This window comes from Saccostrea cucullata, unplaced genomic scaffold (genome assembly GCF_032062105.1).
Source record: "Saccostrea cucullata isolate Sc308-1 unplaced genomic scaffold, CSIRO_AGI_Scuc_v1 ctg46, whole genome shotgun sequence".
NCBI classification, from domain to species: domain Eukaryota; kingdom Metazoa; phylum Mollusca; class Bivalvia; order Ostreida; family Ostreidae; genus Saccostrea; species Saccostrea cuccullata.
Window position 1 is genome coordinate 370,416 of NW_026935190.1, and position 22,557 is coordinate 392,972.

The 22,557-nt window shown below is 29.3% G+C and overlaps 1 protein-coding gene and 1 long non-coding RNA gene across 5 annotated transcripts in view; one reads left to right on the top strand and one right to left on the bottom strand.

Moving 5' to 3' along the window:
• LOC134242166 (transcription factor ETV7-like) overlaps nt 1-10,893 on the bottom strand; it is a 28,976-nt gene extending 18,083 nt beyond the window's left edge. For 3 of the 4 annotated variants that reach the window (XM_062724223.1, XM_062724224.1, XM_062724222.1), the window contains exons 1-2: nt 10,787-10,893; nt 10,629-10,690 (exon numbers count right to left, since the gene is read on the bottom strand). In XM_062724223.1, the coding sequence (XP_062580207.1) occupies nt 10,629-10,640 (12 nt within the window). In that variant the 5' untranslated portion in view covers nt 10,641-10,690; nt 10,787-10,893. Of the gene's footprint in view, nt 1-4,691; nt 4,834-10,628; nt 10,691-10,786 lie in introns of those variants that run through there. The other variant, XM_062724225.1, reaches the window with a different exon arrangement.
• Nucleotides 500-22,343, top strand: LOC134242168 (uncharacterized). Its single transcript, XR_009986810.1, has 3 exons — nt 500-831; nt 21,003-21,076; nt 22,291-22,343. It is a non-coding gene; the product is annotated as an uncharacterized LOC134242168 (long non-coding RNA).
• Nucleotides 22,344-22,557: the final 214 nt, after the last annotated feature.

Below are 22,557 nucleotides of genomic sequence, written 5' to 3' on the forward strand. Positions count from 1 at the left end.
TTGAAACCTTTAACTTTATTATATTCTAACCTATGACATTATGATGTGTAACGTATATTTTTTTTACGAATTTCAAAATCATACATCAAACATCGTGAATTTCTATGGTTTTAGGTTTTTAAGGGAGAAACACATCATATTGTCCGCTTATTTGTGTCCAACAAAAAATAGGGTTAACAAAAAATAAAACGATGTAAATTGAAACACATTTTCTTTAATAATCCTTTGAAAGAAATCGGCTTAACATCATCATTAAAATTATATGATATTCCCTTTTTTTTTATATAAGTTGAAATTACGAAATAATCCTAGAAAGTTAGTCAACCTTGGCGTCTTTAAATGAGATCAACTGTGGGGTTTTTATAAGTTATATAAGTAATGTATTTCAGATATAAAAAGAAGACTTTACAGTGTATCTAATATCATTTTTTATCTTTAGAGATCTTTCCCGATGTTGTTTGTGTATTTGTCAAAAATTTTCAAGTCTGAAATTTGTTAAAGTTTACGTGGGCCCTCATCCGAAAAGATCCCGAATCCGCCCCAGGGTTTATTAATAGAATCCCAATTTCTCAACTGATTTATTTTTAGAACGAACACTCTGATATCTATTCCTCTGGTCTGTCTAGCTTTAATTGGTATAAAAAAGTACCCGTTTATATTAAATACTTCCTTACGGAAATAAAACATAGGAATACCCAAGAAACAAGGAAATATTTCCTGTAAATTCACGAAGAAAGACACCCACACAATCATTTTGTTACTGCCTTTGGCAAAATTAAGATATATTCTCATAATGGATTACTTTTTGGAAGCTGGAAGCCAAATTGGCAAGTACTTATCACAATCATTTAAGAATTTTTCATTCTGTTATGTATATGTTTTTATTTTTCATAATGTTAACTTTGAGATTTGAAATGTTTCTTCAAATACACCTCGTAAAAGTTGTTATTCAAAAGTGCGTAGAGATTATCTCGATTTATGGAATCTGTCAAGGTTATAGAGAACGTAGTTTATAAGTAAAAAAACTTCTTGTCATAGATATTATCTTTCTGTTTCATTTATGATATTCACACAGATAACTAGGACAGCGTCATAGGTAACGTTGTGTCTACGGCATATGATATGTTAGTATTTCTTGTACGATTACGAATATGGCATGTTTGTTTTTTATGTACACAATATGGCGGACACAGAACTTCAAGATCAGCAATATGTCATTAGAGCATACGGAAGTTTTATTCCAGCGACCGAAGTTTGCTTGAACTCGAAGTTCATATGGAAGAAAAGAGCATTTGACATCCTTTTTATAGTCTAATTTTATATGACTGTCAATTCGAATCTTTTGTTTTCCAAAAAGACGATTATCACTTGATCGTATATCTCTAAATCTGGGGTGTTAAAATATTTATTTATTTTTTAAAAATACCTATTACATAATATGTATGTTCAGCATACTACTCAGAATTTGTTCGACATCTTTTAAACAGAGTTTGTTTAGTGAGAGTATCTCAATATTCAAAATATGTTAAACTAAGTTTGCTCCAATTAAAAAAAAATGTTTATTTAATTAAGACTTAAGTTTCATGGTTTTCAATTGCTTTTATTTTGGTAAAAAAACGCTATTTACGAAAAAGAAAAAAGAAAAGATGCGCAGATCTAGAGGGGTTTTGGATGGTGGGTCGGGAAAGAAAAGGGTTGGGGTGGGGACAGAACACTATAAAAGATGGCTGGGCCTTAAGGAGTTATGTTTTAAATTTTCATTCAAAAAGCTTAAAAAGCTTCCTGAGATAACACTCGGAAATGAATGTTGTACCTACAAACAGAATGAATGAATTTATGACTTTGAACTTTTACCTTTTAGCCTAAAAATCCATAGGGGTCTTCCTTAGACTTGGATATTTGGGTTTTAAAATTCATCTTAAAAGATCAAAAGCTTCTCATGGAGATATAACGAAAATGTTAAAATAGACTGAATTCATGAGTTGATGGCATTGACCTTTGACCTTTTGACATCACAATCAACAGAGTAGGGCACTGGGAGTCAATATATAAAAAATCAATGCAAAATCTCAAAAGCTTCTCAAGATATCGCTCGGAAACGAAAGTGCGACTGACAGTAAGACAGAGAGGTTGATGGAGGAACGGACAGACAGACGGAATCTAATAACCCCCTTTTGAGTGAATGTGGAGGACAAAAATTATAAATAAGTATTATTCCCTACATATTACGTTTATGCAAAAAAACAAAAAAAAAGAATTGGTGATATGAAGTCATCGTCTTATTTATTAATAGAAAGCGTGCAAATCTGAACTAACATGAGATAAACTTGCAAATACACTTACACAAGTATAGCATAGGTATGGATGTATAATAATCGTCATATAGTTATGATTTAAAAATTGTCATGTCTTTTAAGGCAATAGATGTTTGAAATTTAAAATAAACTTAAAAGACAATGACTTCAGGAAATCGGGTAAGAGATTCTCTGTTATCAGACGTAAATTTTTTGTTTGGCTTTTTTATCTTTTTGAAATATACAACTTTCTATTACGCAATCAATGAACGTTAAAATATCAATTTAAAATTGAAACATGAAGATAAATAACAGTTACTATTCTTAAGAGTCCATATAAACAATGCAAACTAGGAGCAGAAACAACACGGTCATCTGAAAACAGAGGTGTGATCTGGTGTATTTGAGGAGTGAATATACTCGTCTGTCGTGGGGTTTAGGACAAACGCAACGTAGTTTGAACGTTTTTTGTCTTTTTTCTTGGAATTGAGTAGTTCCACTTCTTGAAGGAACTGCTTGCTATCTTTTAATGTCTATATATGGTATTGAACACTTCTTCTGCATGAAACAATTTTTGATAAAAGAAACATCTAGATGTAGAATATATGTTTACTATTTTTTATTTATTTTCCTTTGAATCATCAAAGAATTTTCATCAATTGATATCTTTCAAACAACCCTGGTAATGCATGCTGATTTTTTGTCTATGAACATCTGATGACACTATTATATTAATTTAAGAATATCTTGAAACATTATCAGTAAGTACGGTCCATTGCGTATGTCCTTAAAGTCATGATCAGGTAAAAGGAAAAGTCCGTAGAAAATTCAGTGTGAAAATAATTGCCTATTAATTTGTAACATTATCGTTCGCGTTAACGACTGATATTATGATTTGAAAATAATTTGCAAAATGTTTAATAGTACTTTATGAGAGATTACTGATATTCCTGTATGGTCAACTCATTTGCCAATAGCTTGCCTCGTTTACGCAACTTGCTCGTAAGTGGAAATTGCTCTTATGTGTCGAATCAATTTGGAGACGAACTCCGTATGTTGGTAAAAATAATTTCATTAATATGTGAAATAACTTAATTTTTGCACTTATCAACATGCTTTTTGGAAAGAATTCGCACCACAGGTAAAATTTACGACGATTGATTTACATCATCTCTTTCTATTTTTGATTTTTCAAGGGTCAGAGGAACAAATAAATTATGTCAAATTTATCTGCAATTATTTTTTGAAGTATATTTGATACACCTTATAAAATTAAAGAACTATTCCAAGGTGAAATTAACATACATATATATGTATATTCAATGTTAGTAATGGAAATATTGTTGCACATAAATTCGTTTTATCAAATTCAAAAATAGATTATGAATTTCTCAGCGGAATTTCCATTAAGGATTTCATGTTTATTTTTATCTAAAACGACCGCAGATCAGACAGTTAATGTATTAAGTACAGGATATACAGTTATAATCACACATCATGAATAACTGATACAGAAGCAAACTGAAATATCAATCATAATTTGTTAAAACGTAAATCAAAATGTACATGTGCATCCTTCATCTTTTCTCATTGATGAGTCATTATTTACCTGGAAAATGATAATGTTCTACGATAATGTGTTTAAAATTATATATTTTCAATGCACAAAAAATAATAAAACAAACATTTAACGAACAAAAACGCAAAAAACTAATAACAAAAATAACCAAACGAAACAGAACAAAATTAAATTGGAAAAAAAGATTAATTACATCAAAAAAAGAAAGATAAACAGTGAAAGTGATTCATTTATCTCCATTACCTCAATTATATTAAAAAAAAATAAATAGAAAAAAAAAATTAAAGCAGCTATTAAAGAAAAAAAGTTAAGTTTTATAAAGAATTTTGATCACAGTTCTTTAACATTTATTGATTAAAAGCGAGAAAAAATATAAATAATCTTTTGTTGTTTTGTGAGATAGCATTATACTAAGTAAGTTGTGCAAAGAATTTTGTTATCAAATGGTCTACCTTGCGCTACACCGAATTCCTTTTAACTTTAAAAAAAATGAAGAATATCTTCCTTCCAAGATTTTTTTTTAAAATATGGCTTGCATTCCGAATTTGAAATGGTAAAAAGAGTACTTCATTTACTCTGCAAAATTACTAAAACTCAAAAGTGCAATGGTGTTTAGTGAGAAAAAAATTACAATTATTTGACCGGGTCAGTGCAGACATATTGTCAAAATAATTGTTATTGAGCCTTAATTGTTTAAATGAAATTCTAAAAAGAAAATAAAGAAAAGGTGTAGAAGAAAATAAATTCATAAAAAAAACATAAAAAGACATAAAAAGATCGTTTACATTCATAAATCTTAAAACGAAAGAAGACATTACCTGACAAGAAAATAACTTCCTCTATATACAAACATAAACATGGATGTCTATATCATGTCTTCCGGATCGCGATAACAAATTTAATCGCTGAAGCATGCAACCATTTAAAATATTTTAAAATCGCAGAATTTGACGGACATGTCATTCAGTGTTTTTCAGTATTTTCAAAACGAGGATGATTTAATCATTAAAAAAATATACTCTTTACTGTCAAAATTCAAAAATAGACTTAATAGGGTCATGCAATTTTTATCTTTCCACAGAATTATTTTAAAGCATTTATCAAGCGACTGTTTAAAATACCTAATTAATCTATATTCTTTATTTAGCATAAGTTTTTTTCTTAAGGAGTATTTGTTGGAAATAAACATTAGTTACATGAAATATTCAACAATTAAACTCAATACCTTTTTTGTTTTACAAAAGAAATGTCCAATTAAAGTCTTAAAATGTTTACTTTTAGCACCTTTTAAGTTTCTTTACATTTAGAGAAATGAGTTTAGATTGCCAGATAACCATTCTTAAATCTTTCATTGAACTATTTAGAGCAATGAGAAATAAGCATGTACATGTTTAGATATTTAAACGTTTTAAAAATATAGGATATTCATAAAATGCCTTAATAGGATGTTGACGTAAAAATATCAGGTTATTTTCTTTATCTTCAAAATCTCTTTTCACATTAACTTATTATGTGTCTGAAATCTACTTTAATGCTATAAAAAAAACTTCTTTTTTCTGTTTTGTTCTTTTTTTCCACGAGGAGTATTTCTCCCGAATGAGCACGAGATAGTCGTGCACATCTATTAATTGCAAGGCGAACCCGTGATCTCATTAAGCCGAAAAGCTAGCAAAAATAGTTTAAGGATGTTTACTCTAACTAACCAATTTCTTAAATACTTTAAAGTAAATTTTCACAGCTAAAAATAATCCTATCTATTATTCAAATTTATTTTTTTTTCGAAGAAAAAGCTATACTGAAACATTTAAAAGATACTGTAAAAGCACAAATACTCGCGGGGATTAAATTTTGTTTATTTTGTTGTTAACAACTATCAACGAAATTAAATCCCACACGAAATTTTGATTGACTATATATTAAATAGGGTTACTTCCAAAGCAACTAAATTAAATGCCCACGAAATATATTTGAGGTGAAAAATTAAGGAAATTTTATCCCGACGAAAATTTGTGCATATACAGTATTTTTGATATTTTTTTTGGGGGGGGGGGACGAAATACTTTTTTATTTAATTTGATTTACCAATACATGAATATATTTTTTTTTCTTTGCAAACGTGGAGGTTGCACCTGCAACCTGTATAAACTTAAGGAAACACTGACAACTTTTGACTTTTGCCACTTTAAAAATTGTTCTATATACAGGTCCAAAATTGGATACATCAAATTCGTCATCAATAAATGGTATCTGCCAATTTTTAAAGAAATATTGTTCTTAAACGATGAAGTATTAAACGACATTAATCATATTGTTTAATTAGGTTTCAAAATGCATTAAAAATATATTCTACCACTTAATCCTTGTTTAATATTTATAGAGTAGAATTTTTTAAATTTATTTTGAGTTGTGTCATTTACTATAGATTTTCTTTTATTCCATGAAACATATGGAGATAACGAACAGTGTTCAAGATCAAAAGTCCATAAAACAATATAAAAAAGGAGCAGAACAAACACGGAATTCCAGAACATCGGAGGTGTGATAAGGTGCCATGGGAGTGAGTATCCCTTGCTGACCGCTCACACCCGCCGTGTGCTCCTTGTCATGATCGGGAAATAACGGAAAAAATCCGTCGTCAATTCAGTGTATAAATAATGGACTAACAATTAGTATGAAAAACGTCAATCAGCATTTGACTCAGTGATAAATTGTATTTGCTGACAAGGTCATTCTATCGACCATAGAACTTACGAAATGATAACTTTAAACGAGACTGCTGAAATTCTTGTTTCATCAACTTGTTTGTCAATAATTTATCTCGTTTAAGAAATTGTACATACGTAGAGCATGCTCTTGCGTATCGAATCAACTGAGAGAGATAAACTCCGTATGCAGGTGATGAATGTATATTGCTGCATAAGTAAGGGGAATTGACGATAGAAAAGTTAAAGTCATCACGTGTATCATTGAGCTTGGTTGTTAGATTACCATGTCTTTTTCAAGTTAAATATCCAAATACGAAGCAAATGTGTCAGACTCTGTGAATCTTTTTTCCTCAAGCTCACCAGGATATATCGTATCGACATAAAAATGGAAATAATCATTGTTAATTGGCAATGCATCCATCTTGCATTAAAGTATTATTATAAATTGAAATGAAATGTTTTTTGAGCAGTTTTGAAAGCTTCCAAACAACTAGTGTAAGTCTCTAAAATGACATTTTGGAAAACAAAATCAGTTGATTTAATGGCCATTTTCAGAGGTAACCTTTTTAGTCGTGTTCTTTGGAAATAGCTTATAGAATGAAATTACAGCTGTATACGTATACAGTTGTATATAATCGTATATCATGTTTTATTATATTTATTACATACTTAGTAATAAAATACAGTTGAGAAGAAAATAAGTAAATAATCATTTTTTTACATACATGTACATAGTCTAATGTCTCATTAAAGATATTTCTATTTCAAAGCGTAATTTGAAAATATTCTAAGTATTACATGTATTTGTAAATTAAGATTAACCTTATTTTCTTGCCAAAAATTGTGTATGAGAAATAACCAATTTTTAAATACTTGAGAAGTAAACTAGCCCTGCAACAGCGCATATGCAAAAAACCTGATGTATATCAATCATATTTTTTGCACATATTCATTTCAAGATTAACCCATGATCTCATTAAAATAAAAAGCTAGCAAGGATGTTTGCTTGCCTGAAATAACCAATTTTTAAATACCTGAGAAGTAAACTACAACAGCGTTAGATGTTTATATTTTTTCCATGCATCTTTTTCTGACGAGAAGCTATGACGATACAGTAAGTTTCTCAAAATATGCAAGTTTTTCCCCGACAAAAATGCAATCTTTACTTTGATATCAATGCAAAAAAGGAGCCCGCGCTTGCAACCTGTATAAACTTAAGGCAACTCTGAAAAAAATATAGTTTTTATATATTGAATTTGAAAAAAAATGTTTCATATACAGGTGTACATATGAGACCTATCTAGTTCAATTTTAACATGTGGAACTTGCTAATTTTTTCCTGGAAAAATTTCTTAGACAATATGAAGTATTGATTTTCATAAATTACGTAACTTGTTTTTACTTTGAGTGGGAAAATACATGGGAAAAGATCCTCACTGCTCAGTGGCCCGGAGTGCCTAGTAAAGGTTTAAATTTGAAGCCCTTAACTGGTATATGGTAACATCTCTATATGTCGAACGGGACGTAAGAAAAAACCTATAATCAATCAAACAATCAAAATTTTTCATTGGGTCATTTACTGTAGATTTTTATTCATTCCATCTCACATTAAAGAGCAAAATACTTTTAAAATGTAAAATAACAATGAAATCTTTTTGAGCAGTATTCAGAGTATCCATGATCATAGAGCATTTATGTCTGGGTAATGACATTTAACAAAAGGAAATCAATTGACTTAATGACCTTTTTCTGAAGTATAGCATTTGAGCATTGTCCTTTGGAAATTGCACATAGAATCAAATTATAGTGGTATATCAGTTAAAAGATAAGATGCAAAGACTTTTAGAAAGAGGAAAGAATTTTAAACAGAGAAAACGTTATCTTCTATGAAGAAAAGTTTATTTAGCACTTACCAATACTTGACATTGAATTAAGGACATATTGCTTCTCCCCCTTTTTAATTATGGGGAAAATTTTAAAAAAATCCTTGAAGTTATTTTCTTAGTATTTTTTGACTATTTTTGTCTTAGTCATACTCTTGGATGGTACTATCTATGGATATAGAGATAGCGAACAGTAATCTAGCCCAAACGTCCATCAAAACAAAACAAATAAGGAGAAGAGCAATAAAGCCTCTAAAACATCAGAGGTGGGATCAAGTGCCATTGATGATTACACATCCCCTGTCTACCAATCAAGCCCACTGTGTGCTTCTTGTCATGATCGGGAAAAAACTAAAAATCCGTAGACCATTCAGTTTTAAACAAATGGTCTCTCAAATAGTATCAAAAACGTCAATCAGCGTACGACTTTATGATGTATTGTCTTAGCTGCTGACAAGGTCGTTGTACGACCATATATCAACCATTTCAACCATATATCGGATCAACCATATAGCTTGCGAAATATTAATGATGATTAAAATCGAGACAATTGATATTCTTGTTTTATCAATTTATTTTTAATAGTGCTTGTCTTGTTTTAGAAATCGTTAAATGTAGAAGGTAGAGCATGCTCTTGAGTATCGAATCACTAGAGACACATACACCCCATATGCAGGTGATGTTGCTACATAAGTAAGGAAAGATGATGATAGAAATGTTAGTCATCACGTTTATTTGTTAAAGTTTTGCGTGCTTTAAAATTCATCTACTTAATTTCATTTTCTGTGTTAACTTAGGTATTGTTTCTTCCTCCATAATAAAAAATGACATCGTTACAAACATCCGTGTTTTTTCTTCCCGTAGTCGAAATTTAACAAACATAATTATTTATTTCAGAATTTAATTAATGTCAGAAAAAATGTTAAGTCAATGTCCACTGCCTTTCAACAACGGGATGTGAGTCATAGTTAATATGTTAAGGATGATACCACAGATCCGTCAAAGGGTAAGGCAGAGTTAAGAAGTTTGTGACACCAAATATAACTGGTGTTAACCAACTGAAGTTCGGCATCTGATTAAGAGTTTTAGAAATTATATTCAATTTTAAAGCAATCAATTATGTTTTAGCAGCAATATCCTGTCATCCAGCCTACAAAGATGCTATTGTCTACACGTTGAACTACGATTCAAAAATGGATGTTACTATAATTTGTTGAAAGAATTTTAGAAATTTATAAAAAAAAATATTAAAATAAGTATCATTTGAAATGAAAATTTTCATTCTATATCAAATCGAAAATAGCAGAAATTTTACTATTACCCTACTGAATTTCATTTGACCTAGATGCATTTTTATCTCAGTTATAGAGATAACAAAGGTATCGTTCATGATCAATTTTACAGATGACAAAATACATCCGTATGTCACCATTAGGCTAATCGTACTTCCTGTGTTCATATACCTATTTCCATTTCTTAGGGCAGTACATAACTGTTGCTATTGCGAGATGTATGCAGTTTTATTAGACAGAAAAAATAACATATAAGAACGAAGGAGGGTGAAATAGAATTAAAATTACATAAACTGTTCTATTCACAAGGGAAAACATTGATTTGTTATTTTCAATAATTGAAAGTCACTGCAAATGAATCCGTATATTTGGTACAATATACGCTGTATAAATGCCGATGATATTTTTCATAAACCTGTACACAGATCTATTTTTTTTTCCTTTACATCTTAATAAAATTAAGTGAAAGGATAAATTTGTTTTAAACATATTATCCATTAGTTCATCCCGGATTTAATCATAAAATAATCACTGGCTATAAAATCTTCCTATGAGAAGTAAGATAAAAAGTGCATTTATACATTGAAGTTATAAATGCTAGTATTTTTGAAAAAATGAAACTTTAAATCCATTCACTCAACCTTTTTAACTTTATATTTATTTATCGCATTACTTAAAGCTACTTTTTAAAAATAAGTTATGAATTTCACCTGTTGGCTAAATTGATTGAAAATGTTTTGTTTCAGAAGCTGACAAATAAACACCCACGTTTATATCTTGCAAATCAGAAGTAAAATTAACATTTTTCTTCTTGAAGTTATCATTCTCTTAAAGTAAAATTTGACAACTTAATATTTGTATAATAATAAACTAACCTTTAACGACATGTATATTTCCTGCTAGGACTTCCTTCCTCACGCGAGAGTTCCCTTCATTCCTACAATAAATTTTCTCACTTGACGTAATAGGTACAAGAACAAACGTACTTAAATTTGAAAAAAAATCTTGCAATTAATTGTTTACGTTCACTCACCACAAGATTCTCTATTGTCGCAAGACGCTGTTTTTGAAAATAGAACTCGGACTAAATTAGATCAACAACACTATTTTTGTATGTGTGTATTTTGTTTTCATATGTATTATCTTCTCTATATTTTTTTTTTTTTGGTTAGATATTGATATCTCTCTCTGGTAGGAATAGGTAATGTTACTCAATCGTTTAATGTTAAGGTTTTTTCCCCTAACACTTGCAGGAGTTTAAAAGAACTTCCTTTAATTTCCGCCCAGGCTAAAATTGAATGCTTCCTAATCTACATGGAAATCGATAATCCCTGTTGGCCGACACTGAGAAGTTTCATTGATAATATTTAAGTCGACCTCACGACGAAGTCAAAGTTTTAACAATGAATTAAACGCGGCTACGAGAACCCGGAAAAAGGTAACGAATTGGGTAATTTTCAGCCAATCAGATTGCAGCTAACACTTCCTGATCCCAGGTTTCATGTAAACAGCAATGTTCAACACGTTTCACTCAGGTAGACAAATGCTATGTAACTAATTCATGTCGGTCGGCCAGCTAGCTATATATGAAAAACGAAGATGACATTTGTGGTACAATTAATTTGTAAATATGCATTTATAAAATTCATTTTTGATAATGATTAACATAAATTTGAAGTAAAAAATAAATAACTGAGATGATGATAGGTTCCTAAATATGAAAACCACACAAGAATATGTTTCATTATAGACATCAAGTCAGAATAGTTTAATTTTGATGAAATAAACATCAATGTGTATATATTTCCAGGGTAATTATAGTCAAGGAAGGAGAGTGGTCATGATTATATTATATTTGCATCTATCTTGTTTTATTTTGCATACTATATATACAATGTCAGACTGAAAATTCGGTGAGAGTATTTATAGGATTATGCTGTGCTCTGAAATACTAGATGTAAAATGTTCACCTGGCAGGAAAGATAACTCCTTAATGAATGTTAACTAAGTAAATGATAAATGGATTTAAGTTATAAAACGTTTAGAATTTTCATTCACACTTATACAATGTACATGAATATATTAAAGAATTGTTTATTCTTATTGCATACTTATATAAAATTTAGGACTTTTTCTGAAAATGGTGATGAAAGAATTTGTTTTGGTAAGACAACCTAAATGAACTTAACTTATATTAACATTCCAAGTGTCAATCTATTTTAATTTAAGTTCACCAAGTTAATTTCAGAGTAATTAAATGTTCCCATGCTCATTTTTCAAATGGGAATTCAAATTAGCAATATTCTGAGATGATGTACATAACTATTTTAGGTTCGTAAGATAAATCTTGCAAATCTCGATCCGCAGCATGAACACATTTTCACCTTAAACTTAAAGTCGTGGGATATAAAAAGAATTCTGGAGAAAGTTGTAATTTACTCATCATATTCACACTTTTCACATGTTTCAGTGTTTTATACATTTTAATGTTCAAAATAATTTATTTCCTCAGTAAAATAAGCGTTAGCAGGTGATTGTATTGACTATTCTATCTTGTTTTTAAATGTTTTTTTTTTGTCTTGAATTCTAAATAAAAAGTCAAAATTTTGAGAGAGTGAAACAGAGCTTGTTTGAAATAGGAAATGTAAAAATGTATGCAATTTACAAAGTGCAGATATCTACAACATAATTTTTGATTATCCTATATCTCAAAGCACTTCTCGACTTCTCTTTCCCTTCCTCCTCACGAAAAAGCAACCCCCATTTTATTCAAAACTAAAAATATTTCAAAGAGAGATATGTAAAATAAATAAAATGGACATATTTTAGAGTATGCATTATACTACTTCATATTACATAATACGATAACAAAAACTTAATCAAGTTTAACAGCAAAATTAATCTTATTGCTTTTTTTAAGTGTTAAAACAACAATTATTACAATAATAATTGTATTTATATATTTAATGCGATAATTTGTTTGGATTTTTCCAGAAAAATTTAGGTTAGTTAATTGTGAAAATTCTCAGATCCACGCCTTGCCTGATGGATTAATTGTAATAGAAGGTGTAAGGTCATGTGGTCAGCTCGGCAAGTCATTCATATCCTCTTAGAGAGAGAAATATAGCAGGTAAAAGAGAGATACTGTTTTCGATTTTACGTAATCACTATATATATACAAAAAAGGATTTGTATACATATAGTGATTACGTAAAATTAAATACAGTATGTTACAGGCCCCTGTGGTTTGAACAAGCCCCTTTCTTTACTCATGAAAATATCAACAGTAGAGAAAGTATTATACACGCCGCTATATAACTATATTTTTTGAGAATTGGCATCAATTTGTGAATTTTTACAAAGTTTAGAAACTTTAAGAGGAGTTGAAATAGAAATTTTATACCAAAATAAATAGCATCCACATGCACAAACTTTCAACACTATAAGAATAGCTTTAAAATCTGTCAAAAGTATAGTTAAAGAAAAAATTAAGTCAAACTTTTAAGAGTTTCAAAAATACGTAAATGCACTGTGCTTTGAAATAGTTTCTTAGACATCTAATCGATTGACTTCCCTCAAACTTTACGTATACTCTGAAGTTAGAGTAGACTATACATTATTACTTAAATATAATTTTAAAGAGTTTTTATAACAATAAAACCAGAGTCAGCGCCTTGAATTTATCTTTTGTAAAACTTACTATTAAGCTTCTACAATGTCCAAAACAATTAAGGCTCAAACAATTATAAATAGTTTTATTTAAAATTATTTACATTTACGGTGACAGGTAACTGTTATTTTGAAGGTAAATTGTTGGAGGGAGGCGGGGGGATCAATGGCCACTCACAGGGAACAATTAATTGCCTCAGAGTATGTGGACATGAGTGTAAATATCGGATTTATATTTGGATGTTTTACACGAGGGTCGACTCAAAACGAAATTGCATGACAAACGACATGATTTCAATTTTTCCATCGTCAGCTTTCCGTATTGATGCAGTTATATCCCGGTATCACCTGTATACAGTATCTAAATCCCTCAACCCTTCGATACTCAAGATCATGCTTCGAGCACGATCATATTTTTAAATATATGGAAATAAATTGTCGTAATATTTTTAAAATACTACATGTATTTGCAATTGAAATTTCAAAAAATGATGCATTATTTTAATTATTTCTCTATTTTTACATGAAATATATGGAGATAACGAACAGTATTCAAGCTCAAAAGTCCATTAGACAATACAAAATTGGATCAGAGAAACCACAGACCTCCATATCACCAGAGGTTGGATCAGGTGCCATGGAAGAGTGAGCATAAAACATTTTATTTATTTCTTTATTTCACATACCATCTGAACTAAGTAACGCTGTGGATTCCAGTTTTCTTCACTCTTTATTTTTTCCCTTTAAAAATGTCAATCTACCTCCACTGTTTAAAATCTCTCTCTCTCACTTTTTACATGGATTTGAATTAGTCACACGATATCTTATGTAAACGCTTTACATGTTTATCAAATACTAAGTGTTTTAACGTGATTGATGTATGCAACTAGGAAAAGTAAGTTAAGTAGTTCATTTATGGAAATAATTTGCATTGTCAAACACACGTTCATCCTTTATAGTAACATCTCACATAATCAGGGTTCATCTTACTGGAATAATAATCCCCAAACAATATAAAATTTATATTAAAATATGTATATATTATTCAATGAACTATAACCGAAGTGTTAACAATGACCTTGCCAACCTTAAATCAGGAAGAAATCGCTGAGTTTTACATTTAAAATATATTGGTTTTAAACTTATAATTTTGATAACATGAATAATTTAGGGAAATTTTGCGCCAATTTGTAATAACTCCTCTTTGGTGTCTTTATGAACTCATTATTTTATTTCTTTGTGCTTTCAATCTGCTGTTTGTTCGCTATAATTTGTGTTTCTCCTTTTGCCATTGAAAATAATATAAAAATAAAATTACTAAAAAAGCGCTTTTAAAAGTCTTTAAATGGCTTTTTCCCAGCTGGCAAGCATATTGAAAACATATACATTCACAATTCTTCTATATAACTTAAAATATAAAGGTATAGAAAACATCAAATTAGTTAATTCTTTAACATTTTTTAAGTGATGTCATTGGAATCACTAAACAGCAAAAAATAAAACCTTTTAAAATCTTCATTGAGATAATGTTTCATATGAATAATACATAGCCATTGTGAAATATGAAATAAACAAAAAATAATCAAACCACTTAAACAATACAAATTATGAGCAGAACAAAGAAAACATGAAAAGCGGAATTAGATGCCATTGAGGAGTAAGCACCCCTTTTGACAGGTCGCACTCACTGTTTGCTTTTGTGATGATTGGGTAATTGATAAAATCTATAACCTCAGTATGAAAATAAATGCCTAACAATTTGTTTTAAAGACATCACTGAACATAAGACTTTTTGATTGTTTTTATATGCACATATGATCATTGTATCGACCATAGAATTTTGGAAATAGTGAATTTTAAACGAGATCGTTGATATCTTTGTATCATTAACCTTTTTGTTATATGTCTGCCTCTTTTATATTGATTATTTTAAAAGTCTTACGTATTGAATCAACTTGCACACATTTTATCCATATGCATATTAGTTTTACACAAGGGGGAGGTGATGATAGAAAAATTGAAGTCATCTTTTTAATAACAATGTTTAGGTTATAGTTTGCTTTTATTGCATTTTGCTAGTAAAGCAAATATGAAGCAGATGTTTGAGACTCTATTGTGGTTTTTATATCAAGGTATGTAAATGTCGATTCTTAGCATGACATGTTACATAATTCTAATAAAATTGTATTAATATCATTTTAATAATTCCTTTATACAGTCAAATATAGTATATAATAAATGATTATTTAATAAATCACCTATAATTGGTTCGTTTTCACAGACAATTAACATTTTTCTGATCATAATGTATGAAAACGGCAACACTGGATAATATTTCAATTTATCAGACTCTATTATAAATAAAGATTTTTTTCACATCCCCACTTTTGCATTTTGAAAAAAAAATATTTTGGCTGATGTTGGATTGCTTACTACGTAAAACTTAATCAATTCAAAATCCTCATTCACCTTTAAACCCTTTAATTTTATTGATATTACTTTTTTCATCCCAGATATAGAAAATGTAGGACCCTATCCTTCAAAGATCGCCACTGTTTGCTTAACACATCCATAATCCTTATGTATTTTAATCAATTTTACAATTGTGGCATATATTCTATCTAACAGTTTTTCAGACAGAAAAAGATAATTCATTTTATAATTAGTAATTATAATTCGCCATCAATTCGATGTTTGCTATTAACCATGAACATTAATGAATAGAAAAAAAATTGTTTGCATGGAGTCAAATTTAAGAAAAAAATTCCTCAGAAAATGAAGGTTTTGATTAATCATTTCAAAGTTATTATAAAAAATTTAATGCAAGGAAAGCTTCAGACCACATCACTAATGTAAAGAATAAATTGTTCAAATTCTTTGAAATAAAGAAATTTGTATCAGTTAATGAAAATAAAAATTTATAATGATAAATGTTTCTGTATCATGTCTACAAGTATTTTATTTTAAAAATCAGTCTGTGAGTATGGCTATTAAGGACAGACGAGACGTTCCTTAATAATAGATAAATTTTTCTAAGAGTTTGTCATTGAAGTATTGCTACTTAAACATGTTTACTCACAAAAAATGAGGTACCTTACCAGGCATTTCTGCAAGATACCAGGGGTAGTTTTTCTTATATAATCCTTTGGGGAAGAAAAATAATTTTCCAATTTCAAATGTTTAAGTGTTTGGATTTTTTAAAAACGTTTAGAAACTGGTTTAGAAATCAGAATGTTATTAAAATTTTAAATATTTTTCATACATTACGAAGATATACAAAACAGATTTTGAGTAACGTCTCGTCTGACCTTAATAAAGAAAAACAAACCATCTAACCTGAACATGTTTTAGACCCTTAAAGCTTAATGGCCCTGTGTGCCGCGAATGTGCAACCCTCCACCGGCAAGTGGTGGCGTCTCAATATGAGTGAAAAAAAAATCTCGAGAGGGGTGTTACACAATATACAAACAAAAAACCATAAATGCAATCTCTCAAAACTAGTATATTTTGAAATTTTAAGTGCAATAAAATAGTTTTTTGTAACATCCAATTTTATAAAATTGTTCCAAGCTCTCACCTGAATTAGACCAAAAATAGAAGCAAAGATAGGCAACTAACCACAGTTGGTGTATGCAGGTTGTGAATGATTTGGCGGGAATGTGGAAGTACAGGAAATATTTCTTTTTGTGTCGCGGAAAAACCCTTTCGCCCACAATTCCATTCATAATGAATTGTGGGGGTTCAGGTATTTTGTCATATACATTTCTTTATCATTCAAGAAGCTAAATTTCACATCACTGATACCAATTCTTCGGATTAAAAGTTTCTGGGGCATCGACTTATCTTTCTGCTGATAAGGAAAGTCGGTTTTAAAAAGTTTCATTCAATGTGTGTTCAAATGCAATCCTTAACTCTGAAAAAAATGCTTAGGCTATTTGATTATTCACACTCTTTAATAATAACGTCACACGAATGCCTCTTCGTATTCTATTAATAAAAATGTAAAAAAAAAAAAAAAAGAAACAAGAACTTATAAGCAGTCATGCCAAAGCATAGAGAAATTACCTTTACAAAAGTTAAAGCAATTATTTATTGATTATTGTTAAAAAAAACACATGATACTAGTATTTGCAAAAAATCGTAGCCGTATTTAGCCTTTGAATTTGAACAATGAAAATACTAAATAGCTTAAAATTCATTTATGAGGTGTTATTCTTAAATATTGTGGACTGATCCGAAAAAAAATAATGCTACATTATAATCCATATATATTTTACGATAAAACTTCATAGAAATTACAGAATAATGTAAAAATTAAAAATTTTAAGAAACGAGGATGTCCGACCAAGAGAGTGAATTAAGAGGATTTTTGGATGACAAATCTTCATATTTAAGAGTTTTTCTCAGTAACAATCAGGCAGGAAAAACCTCATCTTTGAGGTTGCGCCGCCTGAACACATAATTACTTTCAAATGCATGGACACTTTATAAAACAAATAAGATTATTATTTGTTGTTTATCATATAAGAGGGTTGATCATAAAGTTCGTCGACTTATTTCATATTATTTTTTATTTAACATCATATGTTATCAAAATTTGGTAGAGATATTTTAACAATACATTCAAATGCTTTGTATTAAAATTTTTAAAAATATCATGATTTATTTCAAACTTATCCAGAATTAAAATTTCAAAACTCGGATCGCGGAGAAGGTCAAACTTTAATATTTTTAAACAATACACTAAATAATGTCTGTAGTCGTATTCTCTACAAAATGGAACAAAAAAAAAATCCTAGATGTTTATATAAAGAAAATTGGTACATTGAATTATATTCCAAATTATGGATTTTATATTTTGCTGTGATGAAAAGACATCAATGTAAGAAGATAGGTAGTCCTCATTGAAAACACCAAAAATGACGACGTTGCAGAACGTCATGGGGCAGCAGATAACGATGCAATTCAGTGTAATACTCGGGAAAAATCCTAAATAATCTATAAATACGTTAAAGAAATCAAAAAAATATGTTAAAAGGCGAGTCATGCATGTATGTGCAAATTATACAGGTGGTATTTGAATGAGAGAGACTCTTAACATCTTTGAACAATCTTTGAAGATAAGATTTAGTTGTTAAAATCTGAACAAAAACTTATGAAGTTGGAACGTCATGGGAAGACATAGGCGCTTCAGAGTTGCTGATCTTGTGAAAGCACAGTTAAGCGGTAAAAGAAATTAAAACATTGACAAAGGAAATTATACAACGATATTGATTGTTAGACAATTGTATGTCAAGTGGTTTTTGATAAGTGAGTAATGGACTATACTGTGATGAAATATATAAGGATAATAAAAAAAGATTACGCTAAATTAAAAATTGGACAAATGCTGACTGAAGGTTGTCATACTAATTGTTAATCCATTATTTATACACCGAATTGACAACGGATTTTTTCCCGTTATTACCCGATCATGACAAGGAGCACATAGTTCACGACGGGTGTGACTGATCGGCAGGGGATGCTCACTCCTCCATGGCACCTGATCCCACCTCTAATTTTTTGGAGGTCCGTGTTTGCTCTGCTCCTACTTTGTATTGTTTAATTGACTTTTCATCTGAAATACTGTTCGTTATCTCCATATGTTTCACAAGACAGATGACGAAAACGTCATTTAATGCATATTTATATAATAGTTACTATATTTAGTAATATATATTTTGTTCATAATTTATTCTTTATTCTATATTCAACTGTCAATGAGCCAAGGTAGTAAATATCACCTGTGAAATTATTTTCAACTCATATAATCTCAAACACATGATATAAATAAATAAAATATACAAATTGTCATGTTTAATGTCGTTTATAAAAACTGCTTTCCGAGCAAACTGAGATTTTGGATAATTTATACATTAAGAAAGTGAATAATAAAACATTAAAATGTCTAAATTATGCCTATATAGTCGGTGTATCAATTCTTGTTGAGGAATCGCTAAAAAGTTTGAGGGTCAATATTAGTGAATTACCTCAAATTCTAATGCTCAAAGGGACGTTATTTCGAGTATTTATTCATATTTCAAAAAAGATGGATGGCTCTCAGAACCTAAATTATTAATTCGTAATGGATGTGAATTCTCGGATGCTGGATACCCAATTTTACACCACGAAATCTAATGATCCTACAGAATTTCACTAGAAAAGCCCTTTAAATATATCATTATAAGGTATTTGATGCGCATTTTCTTTATTAAAGATAAATCATATTATAAAAATGTTTGAAGTGCCCTCGCTTAATTAATCTAAAAACATTTCTATCTTTATACGATGAGCTTATATCATGCAAATATATTCTTACAAACAAAGATACATAGAGGGTTCCAGCAAATGTTCTACCAAGTCTTTTTCTTTAATCCTTACTAAGATATTAACAGTAGTGAAGGAGAAACGTCAAGACTACTGTTCAACAATATATTCAAACAATCTATTGGAATTCCCATGGGTACCAATTGCGCCCCGTTATAAGCAGACCTATTTTTGTATTCATATGAAACATATTGAGTAAAATCTTATGCATGATAAGAAGAAAACAGTTGTTGTGGCCTTCAACTCGACATTTAGATATATTGCTGATGTATTGTCAATTAACAATAGTTATATTCATTCTTATGTCAATACATTATATCCTCGTGAGCTTGAGATAAAAGATATTAAAGAGTCTGATACATCTGTTTCATATTTAGAGATTTTACTTGAAAAAGACTTGATGGTAATTTAACAACCAAGCTCTATGATAAACGTGATGAATTTAACTTTATATCGTCAACTTCCCCTACTTATGCAGCAATATACATTCATCACCTGCACCTGGGTTTATATATCTCAGTTGATTCGATACACAAGAGCATGTTCTATATATGAACAATTTCTAAAATGATGCCAATTATTGACAAACAAGTTGATGAAACAAGAATATCAGCAGTCTCGTTTAAAGTAATAATTTCGTAGGGTCTATGGTCGATACTATGATCTTGTCAACAAATACAATTGATCATTAAGTCAAAACTTTTTTCACACTAAAGTTTAGTCCATTATTTACAAACTGAGTTGTCCATGAATTTTTCCCCTTTACCCCCGATTATGACAAGTAGCACACGGCGGGTGTGACTGGTCGGCATGGGATGCTCACTATTCCATGATCACACCTCTGTTATGGAGTTCTGTGTTTGCTCCGCCCCTTTTTGTAATTTTAAATGAATTTTTGAGCTCGAATAATGTTCGTTATCGATCTCCACACATTTCATCAAAAATGAAATGTGAAATTGAAATGTTGATTTATCATAATAAAAAAATACTCTAATTTTCAATAATTTTGAATGATTAAGGAAAACCATATTGAATTTGGATTGAAATTAATACCACGCTATGTTTTTATAAATATTGTTTTTAAAAAATGAAAGCTACAAGTAAAAAAAAATGATAATTCACTCAAGCTTAGTTTTTTTTATTTTGATTGTGTTAATTCAAGTGTGTGTCACTATCTAATTATGATGTGTAACCTTTGTTTCTTTTATAGCTAGTAGAGACCTGATATTTGGACAAGACGTCTTCGATTCTTATAAAACAGCGTAAAAGTAGAGGTCATATCTTTACGGTAAAGGTTACATATGATGTCGCCATTTAAACTGAGTTTCCTACATCGACCTTTTGCCTCTATTTTCATTATGCTATGTGTAATACAATTTTAAAGCCACCATGTATACATACTCATATATCAATTACAATATATTAATCTGCGTTAAATAATGAATAGGCCACCTTTATAAAAAGTACCTCAAAAACTGGAAGATTTTAATTAAAAGTTAAGGAACAATTTAAGGATAGAAATCTGATTTTTCACTTTTTTTTTTATTGTGGACCAAAAGGCTGTATATTTGAAATTATAAAAAGTTCCTCAAAAACTGTAAGATTTTAAGGTAAAGTTAAGAAATATTGTAAGTTCGCAAATTTGATTCCTCACTTTTTTTTTATTATAATCCGAAGGGCTGTATATTTGAAAGTACAGTATACATGTACAAAAATTAAAATTATTGTACAATTTGTGCTGTTGCTTTTTTCTCTAGCTAGCAAGAAAAAGAATACACTATATTTGTAGTTTACATAGTTAAAAAAAACAAAAAAAAAACGTCCTTTCATTTGTTAAATAGATTCAACACAGACAAATTAGAATGAGATTTTTTCGGGGGTGCGGACTGGGATTGGCTATAAATATATATTTTTAGCATTACAAATAAGTTTTTGAATGAGTGATTTAAGTGATGAAAACATTTTTTTTAAAAAAAAGTAATTAATAAATAATGAGAAAAATATCTCACTTGTATCAGGAGTTTTCTTGTTTTTTTTTACATTAGAAATAGTGAGATATTACTTTGAAATTATTAACAATCATAAAATGGTAATCATTAAAACGATTTTAGATATGAACTATAATTATACTTGTATAAGTGAATATAGCTTATATGGTATAATTTTCAGTAATAGTTGTAACGTCACAATTTGTTTTTGCATAAAATGAATGACGTCAAATGAAGTGTATTTTAGGAATAACTTTAATATCTATTAAACTCTTTCTTTTTTTTGTTTAGTTCTTTATCATTAAGTGTAGAAAAAAAAGACAATTTTTGAAATGTCTAATTTGAAAAGTAACGTCAAATGTTATTTCAGAAAATTAGGTAATAAATCTCTTACGCTGTAGCTGGCATAGATTTATTTTTCATTCTTTTGTCTTTAAGAAAAATCTTGAAATTATTCACATACAATTAATTGAAAGTTATATTTTCAATGTAATATTTTCTTTTTCTTTTTTAGGTTTGATGATTTGAAAAGCAAGTGTTTCATGCAACTGAAATAGGTATATTAAAATCAATACACAGGATAAAAATAACTTTAAAAAGTGTATTTATTAACTTATTCTAATGAACAATTCATAGAACACTATTTCATGCATGTCTGACTAACAAATGTTGTATTTATTAGAACTTTATTTAATTTGATTTTAACTTTCAAATAGAAGCTGTTCGTCTATTAGATATATAAATCATCTATAGATTTTATTTTGATTTTGAATTTTAATTT